Source organism: Venturia canescens, chromosome 2 (assembly GCF_019457755.1).
Source record: "Venturia canescens isolate UGA chromosome 2, ASM1945775v1, whole genome shotgun sequence".
Lineage (NCBI taxonomy): Eukaryota > Metazoa > Arthropoda > Insecta > Hymenoptera > Ichneumonidae > Venturia > Venturia canescens.
The window spans coordinates 24,712,143-24,726,989 of NC_057422.1; the positions used below are offsets into that span (position 1 = coordinate 24,712,143).

A 14,847-nucleotide genomic window follows, 5' to 3' on the forward strand; every position below is an offset into this window, starting at 1 on the left:
GAAATCGTTTGTACGTTGGCATATCTGGTAATTCATCATTAAAATATGAATCGTTTAATAAACGGACGAATTTAAAAGTAAGAACGTTATTTTCTTTTTTATACGGGCACGCGATTAAAGGTTGGAGGCGCAGACGAGGAATACTCGGATAAATTTAGTAACTAATAGTTTAAACGAAAAAGTAATGATGAAACGGCGATAATATTCGACATACGTAATAAGTCATAATAAACTCGCGTTTGAGAAATAAATATAGATGCAATAAAAAAGCAGTGATAACAAAATGAGAGGAGGAAGGCTCCGGCGGGGGCCGCTCGTCTATACTCGGCCAACGAAACCATCACGACTGATCCTTTCTGTCTTTTTTTCCACCATAATTTCGCAGATACGTGTTTACGATAGTGAGCTATCTCATCGGAGTCTTCATATTCGCTACAATAGTCGGCCAAGTTGGCAACGTAATCACCAACAGAAATGCCAATCGTTTGGAATTCGAGAGATTGCTCGATGGAGCTAAAACTTATATGAGACATCACAAAGTCTCAGGTGGTATGAAGAGGCGAGTTTTGAGATGGTACGATTATAGTTGGTCCCGAGGAAGAATACAAGGGGGTGGTGATATCAATACGGCTCTTGGACTTTTACCGGATAAGCTCAAAACTGAGCTTGCGCTTCATGTTAATCTTTCGGTGCTCAAGAAAGTCACGATTTTTCAGGTGAGTCAATTCCGCCACAGGCTTATCGATGATCTAACCTATGGAACAAATAACCAAGAGAAGACCTCCGTCTTCCGAGAATATTCACGTAAATTGGACATTTTTTCAATTCAGAGCTGAACTTACGGAGTGCTACTTCAAGCAAGTGAATCATTTCTATTTCGGTTTAACACGCTTAATCATCGCTAACATAATAAAAGTGAAAAAGGATTATCCGACGGGCAAAACGGTAGCGTAAAACGTAGCGCTTTTCACGCCTATCAAATCTCCTTTCGATTGAACAACTATCATTGCATATATAGGTAAAATAATAACGAAGTCTTCTCTTGAAGAAAAAGTTGGATTTTTCCTTGGAATCAGGAAAAATTCCCTGTAAAGCTACATATTCTATCGGATGAAATCGTGGGAAAATTAAATGGGTTTTGAAAAAAAAAAAGAAAAAACACGCCCACGCAGTGACGGTGAAAACTCTCGAGGCTTCGATATTGAATATCCATGGAACGTGAACATATGAATAAGTAACATTTTCTATAAGCATCATTGAAGGTAGTGCCGCGAGTGTTCCGGTTGTTCAGGAACGTGTCTTTTTATGTCTCCATTGAGCCCAGACAAAAAAAATAAACGACAAAGGTATTTTATATGACTGAAAATATGCAAAAATTCACTGAACATTACCCAATCCCCTGCATTGAAGATCTTTTTTTTAACCGTGTTGCGTAAACCGTGTTCGATTTGACGTCACACAAACTATACGCGACGCCGTGTTTTTTTCAACAACACTGCATGCTTCTAAATTTCGTCTTGTTATTTTCGCAACAGGCACGGATAGCACACTAAACAACTCATTTCCGGCGTAAAAACACAGCATAACTAGACGGCTCCAACACTACACATTCAAAAACCCACAGACTCTATGTTGAAAAAAGAAACGGCTGATGTGTGTGTGTGTGTGTGTGTGTGTGTGTGTTCGATCAGATTGCAAAAGTAAAATCTCGAACAAGTAATTTGTCTAGCATATCATGTCGTTATAGATGAATTTTTAAACACCTCATAAACAATTCGCACGCCTATTTTTCACACTCATTATTATTGCTTCCAAATTAACAGCACATTTTTCACCCATAAAACCGAGAGAGATTATCTCTTACGAATGTTCGAAAGCAGCTCCGTGGTGATAAAAACGTGAAGAATGCAGGATAACTCTGTTACACGCGAAAACTAAGAGTCATGCTTGAGCGTTCGGGATATACATTGTAGCAGAAAGAAAAACATCGACGACGATTATTAACATCTAACTCAACGATATTATTATATTCCCTAATCATTTTTATGATCGCGTTTAATGAAACTGATTTTTTTTCTCGCTCTTTAGAATTTCAATTCGCACTCACTAGTAAAAACGAAATTCATTCAAAATTATGATCGATTTTCGTTCGGTGTTGAACTTTATTTCCTTATATCTTCTCGATACCGAGAGGAAATTAATAAAATTAAAATAAAAAGATGTTCAATAACAAGACGATCGAGAGCAGTTTTGTGGAATAAGGGTGGTATATAAGAACAAGATAAAAAAAGAGGCGAATCAAAGAATCGCGCGTTTCCTGACTTTCTCGAGGCTTCAATCAATGTGAAAAATAATATCCGAAGAATTTCCTATTTCACCCGGATTTAGTAGCTCCTCCTCCTCCTCCTCCTCCTCCTCCTCCTCCTCCTCCGCCTCCTCCTGCTTCTCCGTTTTATTTTTCATTTCATCTTTCTTTGCACAATTTGTTGTACGCAGTTATGAAAAAAAGATTGATCCATAAAAGCCAAAGCAGAGCAAACGATAAAATATATAGGAAACGGGAAAAAGCCCTCACGTTACAACCATTAATTAAATTTTATAATCAACATCGAACGAACTGTTTTTATCATGGATCTTTTGCTGTTATATTCGATTTTGTGTTGATTCATCAAAATGATTGATGCTCCAGTAATTTATTATTTCTTCGTACTTTGATTTGCTTTGAATTAACGTACCGTTCGAGAAGTTATATGAGCGCTAGAACGAGGATAAAACTTTCGATCCTTTCGATAGACAGATTCAGATGTGTAACGGGGAAAAGAGAAATAAAATTAGAAAGAAAAAGAAATATTGAGATTCAGCCTTGCAGGCGAACGGGTGTCTGTATCTCGCACATCACTCTTTTTTCCTTATCCTCTCTCTTCTTGCCAATATTCTCCCTCTTACTCCATCCTCGCTCTCTTACTCCAATTCAATCCAACAGTCTCGGTCGATCGGAAGTGCAGAATCGATACCCAGACCTTTCGAGAAGTTTGCAGTCATCCTATTATACGGAACATTTCATGCCATATTGACAATGCTCTAATTCGCGTATCATCTCATCGTCCATGAACTTTATCTTCAACAGCCAAAAACTTTCCATTTCAATCGATACCGTAAAATATGGATAGTTTTTCATTTTCAAATAATTTTTTATCAAATTTTCTCCAATTTGTGAGAAATATAGATTAAAAAAAAAAAAAATTTTTCAGTGTGTTGAACTCCATCTTTATTTTTATGTTTAAGACCGAAATATTCTTCAGACTTTTCAACGTCATTTAATAACGAAGGTGTTTAACTGACCAAAAGCAAACACGAAAAATAATAATGTACTAATCAACGCAACCGGCATGAATTCAAAACCTCCGTGGTATAGCTCTCGAGCATAGTAAGAATATTTTTTTGAACAAAATTCAAAAAGAGAAAGCTCATATGAAAATACAGCTTTGACGTGGAAAACCTCATACATTTACAGAACTCTCGAACACTCAGTTCACCTGCGTCATGCGCCGCCTTTATCTTTCTTCTTTTCCCGATATGTCATGTATGTATATATCTTCATTGTGGGTCTCTCCTCAGTGTTATTTCCTTGCGTTTTTCTCTCACAATATTGGATGATATACGGCACTTGCAGGAATGGCAACCACAGACGCATCCTCGAGAGTCTTTGCTTTTCTTTTTCTCCCTTTCTATACTTGAGTTTTCTTCTCTTCTTTTTTTCTTTACTTTCATTTTAGCATTTTATTTTCACTGAAATGATAAGAGGATCAAGAACAAAGCCTCTTCCGAGAATTGTGCGGATCCGAAACGAGTTTGCCGTTCAGACGTATGCGACAGAAATTACGTGATTGACATGTACATTCCGGATGCTAGAAATAATCGTATCATGAATCTACATCCTGCGGAATCGTTACTGGAGTAACTGAATCATTTTTTTTTGTCCCTCCTGCTTCTTCAAGCTTCTTCAAGTAACTCACAATCAGTCGTTCAAATTTCGAGTATTTCCACATCTCATTTCATGGCTGTATATTTTTCATTCTGTTTCGTATTTTTTTGTCCTTTAAGTTATAACCTTGAAATCGTAACGAATGTGAGAGCGTGAACCAACCACACGAGATACCCTATACGAGCTATTTTTTCAATGGCGAGCTGATTTGAGAAAAAGTTAAAAACCATAAAATTTAAGCGATAACCGAAAGAAGGGAATGATGAGAAGAGAAAGGGTTACTAGAAAGAGTGAAGAGGCAATGAAGAACAAAGAAAATGTCGAGGGTTTCCGTGCTCGACCTGGCACATTAAGTAACAGCCCGTTAATTAGCACAACGTACTGTACACGACTGCGCGCTCTTGATTGCAACGCTCACTTCCGTTAGTTGAACCAGATCATTCGCAACCATGAGCTCCATCTTAATCTCGTATCTCGTGTATTATCCTCTCAGTGATGTTTTAATAATAAATTCAAAGCGAAATATTCAATGCTTGCCGTCCTAATCGATTCAGAGGAGTCCCTGCATTGACGTTTCACGCGAGAGACGTTTATTTTCGACGTCTTGAAAATGATCAGAGCTTTTATTAGTATCACCCGACAAACTCTTATTTTCATTTTGACTGACGTAAAAAAAAATTATCTATAACAATTTGTCTATAACGATACGCGAACTGCCAGCAACTGTCTTCGATAATGACTGAAAGTAGGCTCGGAAGCGTCGTGTCGTAAAAAACTAAATATATATATATAATATACGAACAAGAATTACGTCACCGTACTTTTTCGAGGCCTGTAAAATATGCATGGATATGGGCAGATCGATCCATTATACTTTTTGTCCGCAGTCTGCGCGCTTGGGTCAGCGATTTGGCTGCTGATTTTTTCCCAAAAACTAAGTTATAAAAAAAGACGATTCCCCAAATTTGGAGTCAATTCATGAAATTTTGATAGCTTTAGAATTTTTTGAAAATCTAAAAAAGTCAACTCTTTAGCCATTTTCATGAATTTTTCTTCTTCAAATCTTCCCACTTTTGAGAAAACAAAATTTTTTTCCCTCTCATCGCAAAAGTTTCTAGAAGACATAACAAAAATTCTCCTGCAATGATAGCCCCATATTTTGATTCTACGAGACGCTCAACGGATTTCCATTTTTCCATATAAATAACACGTAAAAAAAATTTTTTCCCGTTTTCTTCAAATAAAACTATTGAAAAATTTTTCTCCACAATTTCAATGGACATGTTTCTGTAGTAAATTAAATTCTCTGCAAAAAAGCTTTGATGCGATTTTCTCATAAACCTAATGGGTAAACCGTTATTAGACTTTGAATACGAGCAACTAATTGTAAGTTGAATACAATCTAACTGTTATAAATCGTTCTCGATTTCATGACTTAATAAATAAAAAAATTCGTAAGTAAATGTTTCCTAACTATATCCTCCAATATACGATCCTGCTAAAAAAAATTGCGTTCACATGTCAAAATTTCTACCCGTAGTAAAAGTTTGATAACTCAATCAAAAATCAACGGAATAAAAAATTTAATAAACGTCATTTTGAAGTGGACAAACTGAGCTTCTTTTTTTGCCATTTCGTTATATTTTTTACGAGTTTTTTTTCGGACAAGTGCTTCCGAACAGAGCCACTTTTCGAAAAGATTTTGGCCTTCGTTAAATTGGCAATATGTATCTTGTGGGAATTTTTTTCTCCTTTTTTTCTTCTCGCCAGCTTTCAAGGGGTTAGCAAAAGATTCATCTTTATTTTTTAGAAAATATTGTATGATTTTAGCTAAAATCAGAGTTTCAGAAATTGTGACTTATCTCAAAAAATATGAGGGTTTATAGGAAATGCCATGAGGACCAAAAAGTTTTTCGGTTCATAATACACTTGTAATTATTTTCTAATTTGTCTTTGAAATTTTTTGTTTCAATATTTTTCGGTTCATAATACACTTTTAATTATTTTCTAATTTGTCTTTGAAATTTTTTGTTTCAATATTTTTCGTAAGGTCTCGTCTGAGAGAAGCGATGTAACTCTAGAATTATGGGATTTGGGATAAAATTTCACGATAGAAAAAAGTTTTAATTCATAATTTTTAACTCACTGACATTGAAAACAAATATAATATAACGCAACTATCTTCGCCTCGTACTGACAACATCGCGCTTAGAGTTGAAAAGTTCTATTTTAGCTCCTTGGCACACAATATACTATTTCTTCAAATTTTCATGTTGGTTTAAAAAAAAAAAAAATTCCAAAAATGTTAGTGTATTTAAAATCATAAATTGAAACTTTCTTTTCTCTTGAAATTTTATTTTAAACCTTACAATTATCGAGTTACACCGCCCCTCTTTTTACCCACTGGGTAATTATCTGCAGGACAAAAGCAATATGTACATTATATAATAAGGTCCAGTGGAATAGAAAATGCATTCTTTAAATATATCTGATTAGATTTAACTTAGTTGCTCGCATTCAAAGTCTGATAACAGTTTACCCATTGGGTTTATGAAAAAATCACATCAGAGCTGTTTTGTAGAGAATTTAATTTCTTACAAACCATGTCCATTGAAAAAAATAAAAAATGTTTTTTTTGGACCACCCTAATGTCCATGTGTATTTCTCTATCGTTTTCGTGGTCTAAGTATGTTTCTTCATGGTTTTCGTGGTCCAGGTCGACGGCTCCACAGTTTTTGATGTCTGGGTATGTTTCTGCATGGTGTTCGTGGTCTAGATCGACGGCTCCATCGTTTCCGATGTTTACGTCGACAGCTTCATAGTTTCTGATGGCTAGGTATTGTTCACCATGACTTTCGTCATTTAGGTATGTTTTTTCATGTCTTTCGAGGTCTTGCGGTCGACAGCTGCGCAATTTTCGATGTCTACGTATGTTTTTCCATTATTTCCGTGGTCTAGGTCGGCGGCTCCATAGTTTTCGATGTCCAAGTATGTGTCTACATAGTTTTCGATGCCTAGGTATACTCCTCCATAGTTTTTGATGTCCATATGTATTTTTCCATAGTTTTTGATGTCTAGGTATATTCCTCCATGGTTTTCGTGGTCTAGGTATGCTTCTTCATGGTTATCGTGGTCGCAGTTAACGGCTCCACAGTTTTCGATGTTTAAGTATGTTACTCCATGGTTTTCATGGTCTGGGTCGATGGCTGTATAGTTTTCGATGCCTAGGTATGAGTCTACTCAGTTTTCAATGCCTAGGTATATTACTCTATGGTGTCCGATGTCCAAGTATATTTCTCCATAGTTTTTAATGTCTAGGTATATTCCTCCATGGTTTTCGATGCTAGGTCAACAATTCCATAGTTTTCGATGTATAAGTATGTTTCTACATTGCTTTTGATGTCTACGTATATTCCTCCATGGTTTCTGAGTTCCAGGCGTATTTTTCCATAGTTTTCGATGGCTAGGTATATTTCTCTATTGCTTTCGTCGTCTAAGTATGTTTTTCCATGCCTTCCGAGGTCTAGGTCGACGGCTTCGAAGTTTTCCATGTCTAGGTATGTTTTTCCAATGTTTTCGTGATCTAGATCGACGGCTCCATAGTTTTCGTTATCTCGGTCGATAACTCCGTAGTTTCTAATATTGAAGTGAATTTCGCTATGGTTTTCCATGTCTAAGTTGACGACTGTATGGTTTTCGATATCTAGGTCGATGGCTTCATATTTTTCAATGTATATGTCAACAATTTTATATTTCACGATATTTAGGTAGACGGTGCAATGGTTTGCGATGTATTTTCTCATAGTTATCGATATCTACATCGACGACTTAAGGTGATGGAGCAATCGCTATCTCGCCACCGTGAGTGCGAGAGAGATAGCTGCAATTTTCGAAATTGAATATGTTCGACACGGTTCGATCAATAAAAAAAGCCCCTTTCAGCGTATTTTTGCCATCTTTCCGCGTCCGCTGACAGAGCCTTTTTTTGATTAGTCAAACGACAGCGGAGAATTTTCATTTCGAAAATTCGAGGTGAGGTTAGTCGACTGATCCATGCCCTTAATAGTCTACATTGACAAAGGAGGTGCTGAGGTTACAAAAGACCATGAAAAAATATCATTGGGCACCAATACCCATAAAGCTGTCTTTTTAGAAACTCAATACCATGAAAACGTCTCCTTGAACATTGAAAACCATTGATAGTATCCATGTGAACATGGAATCCATTGAAAGAGAAGAAAAAGAAAATAGTTTCAAAAATCAATTTTCCAAGTAAACAAACGGAGCTTTTCAAAAAAAGTAATAGAAAATTTAAATAATATCTCTTCGCATGCGAAATTTCTACTCTTTCATTGGAACATTTAATTTGCTGAATGAATAATCAAAATTGTTGCCATTATTGCCTTGTAAAAGGTTTCAACTTGCATGAAAATAACTACACAGTTTTTGTCCCTCTACATAGAAAAATTGGCTGTACAGAGTGTTAATTGCTTATGTCACATACATGAAAGTACTCAACTTGAAACAAATCATATGAAAAATTTTCGTTGAAGATGAGGAATGTATTTGAATGTATTTTTTTTCCTAAATAGTTATCGTCACCGCGACTTTAGTTTTAAATGATTTTCTATATTTGCATTTTCATAAAAAATTTCAAAATATAAAAAAAAGTGATCATTTTCTAACGTTGCCAAATACAGCGAATGAAATATGATTCCTGTATAGTTGTCACGCCTCTCAAAAAGAAGTGAAATCAGTGAATATAAAAACTTCAAAAAGAAAAAAGGAAAACATTGTGCAACATAGTGTCGTATGGTGCCTGAGCTATTTCCCTGTTGTTGGAACGCATTGTGTAACACAGTGTTGCTCTGTGACGCATCTTAGAAAATTTTCCTGAACAAGTGTGAGTGATTAGGGTTGAAAGTGTACACGAATGAATTCCTACAAGAACCGTAATTCATTCACTGTACTTGGCTTGTAGCAAATGATCTCATTTTTTTTATAAACAAGATCAGAAAATGATTTCATTTTTTTGTATATTTTAAAATTTTTTATTGAAAATGCAAATACAAAAAATCATTTAAAACTAAGGTCGCGACCTTTTATATATCAATACTACACTAAACGTTCCAAATGACGGTTCATTAGCATTGAAGTCAGCATGATTTGCAGACATTCATTTTATTTGATTTTCATACACTTACATATAGATAAGAAAGGTTATTTTATAAATAGATTGGCTAATGTTGCTTAAAGAGTACTTCAAACATAGTATCTGAGTTCCCAATTTTTTACTGAATTTTATTAGAATTTTAATAATTGGTGATTCGAAAATTCTGAATAAATATAGGACATGTTAGAAAATGCGTGATCCTTATTAATTTGTAAAATTCCATACGCTTATTCGGAAATGACAAGCACGTAAGAAAAAACTAACATTTAGTTATCATAATGAAATTATTTTTCGTCTTTTAAAGTGCCTGAAAAGTACAGCTAAACGGAATAAAAATGGTTTTTAAATATCAAAACAACTACATATTAATTCTAATTTTCATATTCATAGTATGTATGCATTATAAAATTATCTCTAATGGTTCCCTCATACAATCCTAATCTTATATTTTATCCAGAGCTTATTTGATGTACAGGCAGTTGGATGCAATCAATGAATTGATTTATTTAAATTGCTTTGTCAGAAATTTCATTAAAGAAAAATGAAAATACATTAAGAGCAGAATTTATTGATTGAAATTACACGAGCATTCTTATCAAAATCACCTGGTGTAAGTTCGGTTAAATATTTATTTGTTAACAATTTGACAAACATGATATTATATTTGTCTAGAAAAACCTGTTAGAACGCGCGCTTAGCGCGCGTCTGAGCTAAAGTAATAATTAAAAACTGACCTTAAAATATCAAAACATTCTCCAGCGGCCGGGTTTGATCGAATCGGGCTCAAATTTTCAGGATCTCTCCTTTTCTGATATACTTTCAAGGAAAAATAACCAGTATCAAAATCACCGCCGTAAGCGCGCACACTTTCATCGAAAATTAATGGATCTGCTCATAAATATTCGTATATACAGTGATAGAATGTATTTAGATGAAAAATTCGAGCCGTCTCAAAACCGCGTTTACTCGAAAAATTATCGCTGTAGCCGCGTTTCAAAAATACGGGAAATTTTGTGAAAATAGTAGTTTGAGAAAAGGGTGCTAATTCAATCGGATTTTCGTTTGGAGTGAAGAACTATTTTTTTCTCAAAAGTGGGGAGATTTGAAGAAGAAAAATGCCGCTTCGTACGAGTCTTTAGGCCTCACAAAGTTCGCATGAAAAATTCATGAAAATGGCTAAAAAATTGACTTTTTTAGATTTTCAAAAAATTCTAAAGCCATAAAAATTTCATAAATTGACTCAAATTTCGGGAATCGGATTTTTTTATAACTTAGTTTTTGAGAAAAAATCAGCAGCCAAATCGCTGATCCAGGCGCGCAGACTACGGTTGAAAAGTAATGGATGCATGTATATGTTGGGGTGCGTCTTTTTAGAGCAACTTTTTTTTAACTCATGGTGCTTGAAAGTGTTTGGTTGATGTTCAAAAACGAAACCTCGCGGTAGAGTAATGTTATCAAAAAATATTTAGCGCTCGCAAATTGAAATTGAAGGTGTCCTTATTGATTAACATTGAAAAAATGTCGTCCTCATTGTTATTGGTACCGCTCTGCTAATTTTAATATAGCAATCTTTTCCAAATGGGTTTTCGTAAAGAAAACTTGATATTCGCTACAATAAAGTTCATTGAACCATGTGTGTAATTCAATATTATTCCCGGTATCATTACTGAAAGTGAAAATTGTATGAAAATATCTATTTAAACAGTTCTATAACGCCTAAGTTATTAAATATACAGAAAAAATTCAAATGACAACTTTGTAGATAAACGAATTTGCTACAAAAAAGTTTTATGAGCTGATACTGTACAACCCCTTGCCGAGTTACAGGGAGTTAAAATAAATTTGATGTATATTTTTTCAATTGAAAGAATTAACATTTTTTAGGACATGGTCTGTCAACTTTATTATATGTATTCATCAAATACGTTAAAATAAGAAACTAAAGTGATTATTTGCGAAAAAAAAATTGAAAGTGGTAGCCGTCATATCGAGTATCTTTGAAAAAGAGTGAGTGGTTGCACCAATTTTTAAATCGAATAAAACTGAAAACATTAAAATTTCAAATTGATCAATTTCCCATATTAAATCTTGATCGATCGTAACGAAATTTGGTGTGTGAGCTTATTCACAGTTCCTCGATGAAATTATGAAGAAAAAAAAATCGTGGATCCATTTGCAAAAATGGAGGTGACCTTGTAAATGCTCGATGCGCCCTTACCTCGATGAATCTCGTATAACCACACCACTTGATGACCCCCTATAGGGGTACTCAGATCTCGAAAATCGCAACATGTACGGTTTCATAATCGAGTATTAATTTTTACCTTATTTTCAATACAGATTTCGAGAAGTAAATAAAAAATTTTTTAAAAAAACTAAATTTCAAAGAATTTTGTAAACCGAATAAATCTTTAGTTTTTCAAAAGTCAGGATGAACGAAAAAATGCTGCAATAAGATGACATAAGCCTCGAACGTTTCTGTAATCACTTCATAACTGTGTTGGATTTTGAATGTTTCAGGAATGTCAACCAGAATTTCTTCATGATCTCGTTCTGAAAATGAAAGCGTACATATTCACGCCCGGTGATTCGATATGTCGCAAAGGCGAAGTCGCTCGAGAAATGTTCATAATAGCTGATGGCATTTTAGAAGTAATAAGCGAAACTGGCAGAGTTCTCACGACCATGAAAGCTGGTGACTTTTTCGGTGAAATTGGAATTCTCAATCTCGATGGTCTGAATAAGTAAGTTCGGTTCAAGAAAATTTTATGATAATGTTTTTGGATTTGCCAAAAAAAGTCTTAACACACGTTAACAGAAATATCAGAGTAGTGCAATGGTTGTTTCTTGCCAATTTGAGCAGCACGTGACCGCAATAATATTAAAAGCGATTGTAATTTGATAGACGAACAGCAGACGTCCGTTCGGTTGGTTACTCCGAGTTGTTCAGTCTCTCGAGGGAGGACGTATTAGCTGCTATGAAGGATTATCCGGAAGCCCAAGAGATTCTGCAGAATCTTGGTAGAAAACGATTGATGGAGGCGCAAAGAGTAGCACGAGCTTACAGAATGGAAGCATCGTCGGGTCACGATTCGGATAACAGTACGGGCAAGAGAATCGTGGATAAGCTAAAAAATGATGTCAAAGGTTTGAAAAATGTGTGGCGAAAGAGTCGAAGAAATACGAGGCCGGAGGAGAGCCTCGAGCTGCAGCCTTTAACGCCAAAAGTGCCACCGCTGAAAAGGCAGACGAAAGTCGATGATAGTCATCAAGAAGCATCGGTATCGAACATCGAAGCACCAATATCACCCCTCGGAGCCGGGCTCCCGTTGCTTTCGAGACTACGTTTACTAAAAGAAAAACAAGACCGGGAAGAGAACAAAAAGCTTATGGAGACGCCGGTTCAAGCGTCGGAACCGTCTCAGTGTAGCCTCGAACCCTTGAACCCGATGAATCAAAATTTACCACTTTTGCAAAGGATACTTTTGCTAAAAGCGAAAACCGAGACTGAAAACATTGTTGGCAAAGAAGCGACCGTAAAAGAGCCACTTTTGCCGAAAAAAGTAATCATCGAAGAACCCTCCAATGGCCATCAAAAAAATCAGCCAACCATTACGATTGTCGAGGCCGTGACCAAGTCGCCCTCGTTCTCCGTCAACAATGAAAACTCAAGTATCGCTAAAAAACCCTGGGCGATGCTCAAAGACGCTTCGCTTACCGTCAAAGATGCCGTATCACCTCAAAGAAGTCCGCCAACCCGTATACCACAACACAAACAGAGCCTCGTCCACATTCGACAACGAACCAAAATGTACGCCTCGGTCGACGATTTATCCCCCGAATACTGCGGACTTCCTTTCGTCAAGAAACTTAAAATTCTTAACGAAAGACAAAAACTTGCTGAACTTGAAAGAGCAGTTCGGAGTTCGAGCCTCGATTGCGGCGAAAATGCCGAAGCTGAGTTCGATGGAAATCTTACTAGAAGTCACTCGGAAGCCTGCGCTATTGAGTACACGAGGAGACTCGACAAATTTAATAAGGTAATTATAGTTTTTCGTATATAACAGTTTTTTCAAGAACCATTTTCATAGTTTTCCCTCTACGATCAGATTCGGCCACCGGGCAAACAATCCGTTCAAGTTTTAGAAGTATACCATCTTGACAAACCGAAAAGTAAAAGATTACCGAAAGCTTAAAAAAAGTAATTTTCTTCTCAAGGTTGTCCACGCGCGAAAAATATAACAGCTTTTGGAAGAATGAACATGAAATTCATAGTTGCACGGCTCCCTTCCATACTAATACCCGAACTCGAAAGTTTTTACTTATCGATTTTCATATACCGAGCTTGATGAATAATGATTGATTTAGTTGTTGTTGTAATGGCGAGGGGGAAGGAAGGAAATGAAAGAAATATGAAATTAAATAATGCTCAAATACAGGCTCGTTGTTCATTGACCTCTCAATCCGATCCTCTGTCACCCGAGGACGAGACATTGGAAAGGCGTAATTTGAAGAGTATTTTAAAAAAGTTATCGGCTGGCAGTAAAACCGATAATTCGGAAACTTCTACAGCGAGTATACCGGATCGGGAGAAAGTAACGATGGAATTCAAAAAATTAATGAGAGCACCCACCATTGAAGGTTATGCGGCGAGACATTCGCAGTTCTCAAAAAGCGTTACCTTTAATAAATACACGCTCCATAGTCCCCCGTCTGAGCCAACACTGAGCAATGTAACCAGCACGCTCGAGGAACGCACGCAAAGCAAATCCGATTGTCAAGAACCTGACTCATTCGAACCGCCCAATAAACTTAGCTTCCGTCCTTTGAACAGCAGTGGAGATTTACTGCAAATGATATCCCGACCAAGAGACGAAGAGTGTCTCGGTGAACTTGTTACCGGTATTCGTGACGTTATACAAAATCGACTGGTGAGCATTTACTTTTTTTTTTATTCAGTGAATTTCGTATTTAAGGAGGGTGGCTACCGACGATACAATGTTGCCATGCTAAACCATGTTAAATACATGAAAAATTTCAAAATGATAAGAATTGAATAAAAATTGGTGAACATATTCTTTAGGGCCAAATTTGACAATACAAATTTTTTAAGATTTTTCTTCTGTACAGTTATCGAGTAATTGATCACTAAAGTTCAAGTGTATAAGCACAGCGTTTCCATATATATAGGTATACATTCCGGGTATAAGAAATCTGCTTTAATGCATAATTACTCGATAACTAAGCAGAAGAAAATTTTGAAAAAAATGGTGTCTTCGCACTTGATGTTGAAGAACATTATCACTAAATTTGATCGATTTCTTATCATTTTAACGAGTGTAGCCACCCTCCTTAAGAGGCTTTATTCTTGAGGTATAACTGGATGGATAGCTCGACCAAAAATTATATCTGATTGGAATTTCCGTACTTCGTGATGCAATAAAAATCTGAAAAAATTCAACAACATTTGGAAAGCTATGAACAACCATTATCAATAATAATATTGCCCAAAAGGTAATAACAATAATTTTGCGGTGACCTATTGTTTTTTTTTTACGAATCAAATGTGTGTATTTTTTCGAATGCTCATGAATTTTTTCAGAATTTTCGTAGATTTTTGAAATTTCTTGAAAAAATTTTGAAAAAAATTTAAAAAAATTTGAATTTTGGATATGTTTTAGAAGACATA

General features: G+C 35.8%; 1 protein-coding gene across 8 annotated transcripts in view; it reads left to right on the forward strand.

Moving 5' to 3' along the window:
- Cngl (Cyclic nucleotide-gated ion channel-like) overlaps positions 1-14,847 on the forward strand; it is a 358,428-nt gene that overhangs the window by 340,072 nt on the left and 3,509 nt on the right. For all 8 annotated transcript variants that reach the window (XM_043411139.1, XM_043411141.1, XM_043411140.1 and 5 more), the window contains 4 exons: positions 386-716; positions 11,679-11,902; positions 12,064-13,198; positions 13,598-14,089. In XM_043411139.1, coding sequence (XP_043267074.1) covers positions 386-716; positions 11,679-11,902; positions 12,064-13,198; positions 13,598-14,089 — 2,182 coding nt within the window. The remainder of the gene's footprint in view (positions 1-385; positions 717-11,678; positions 11,903-12,063; positions 13,199-13,597; positions 14,090-14,847) is intronic.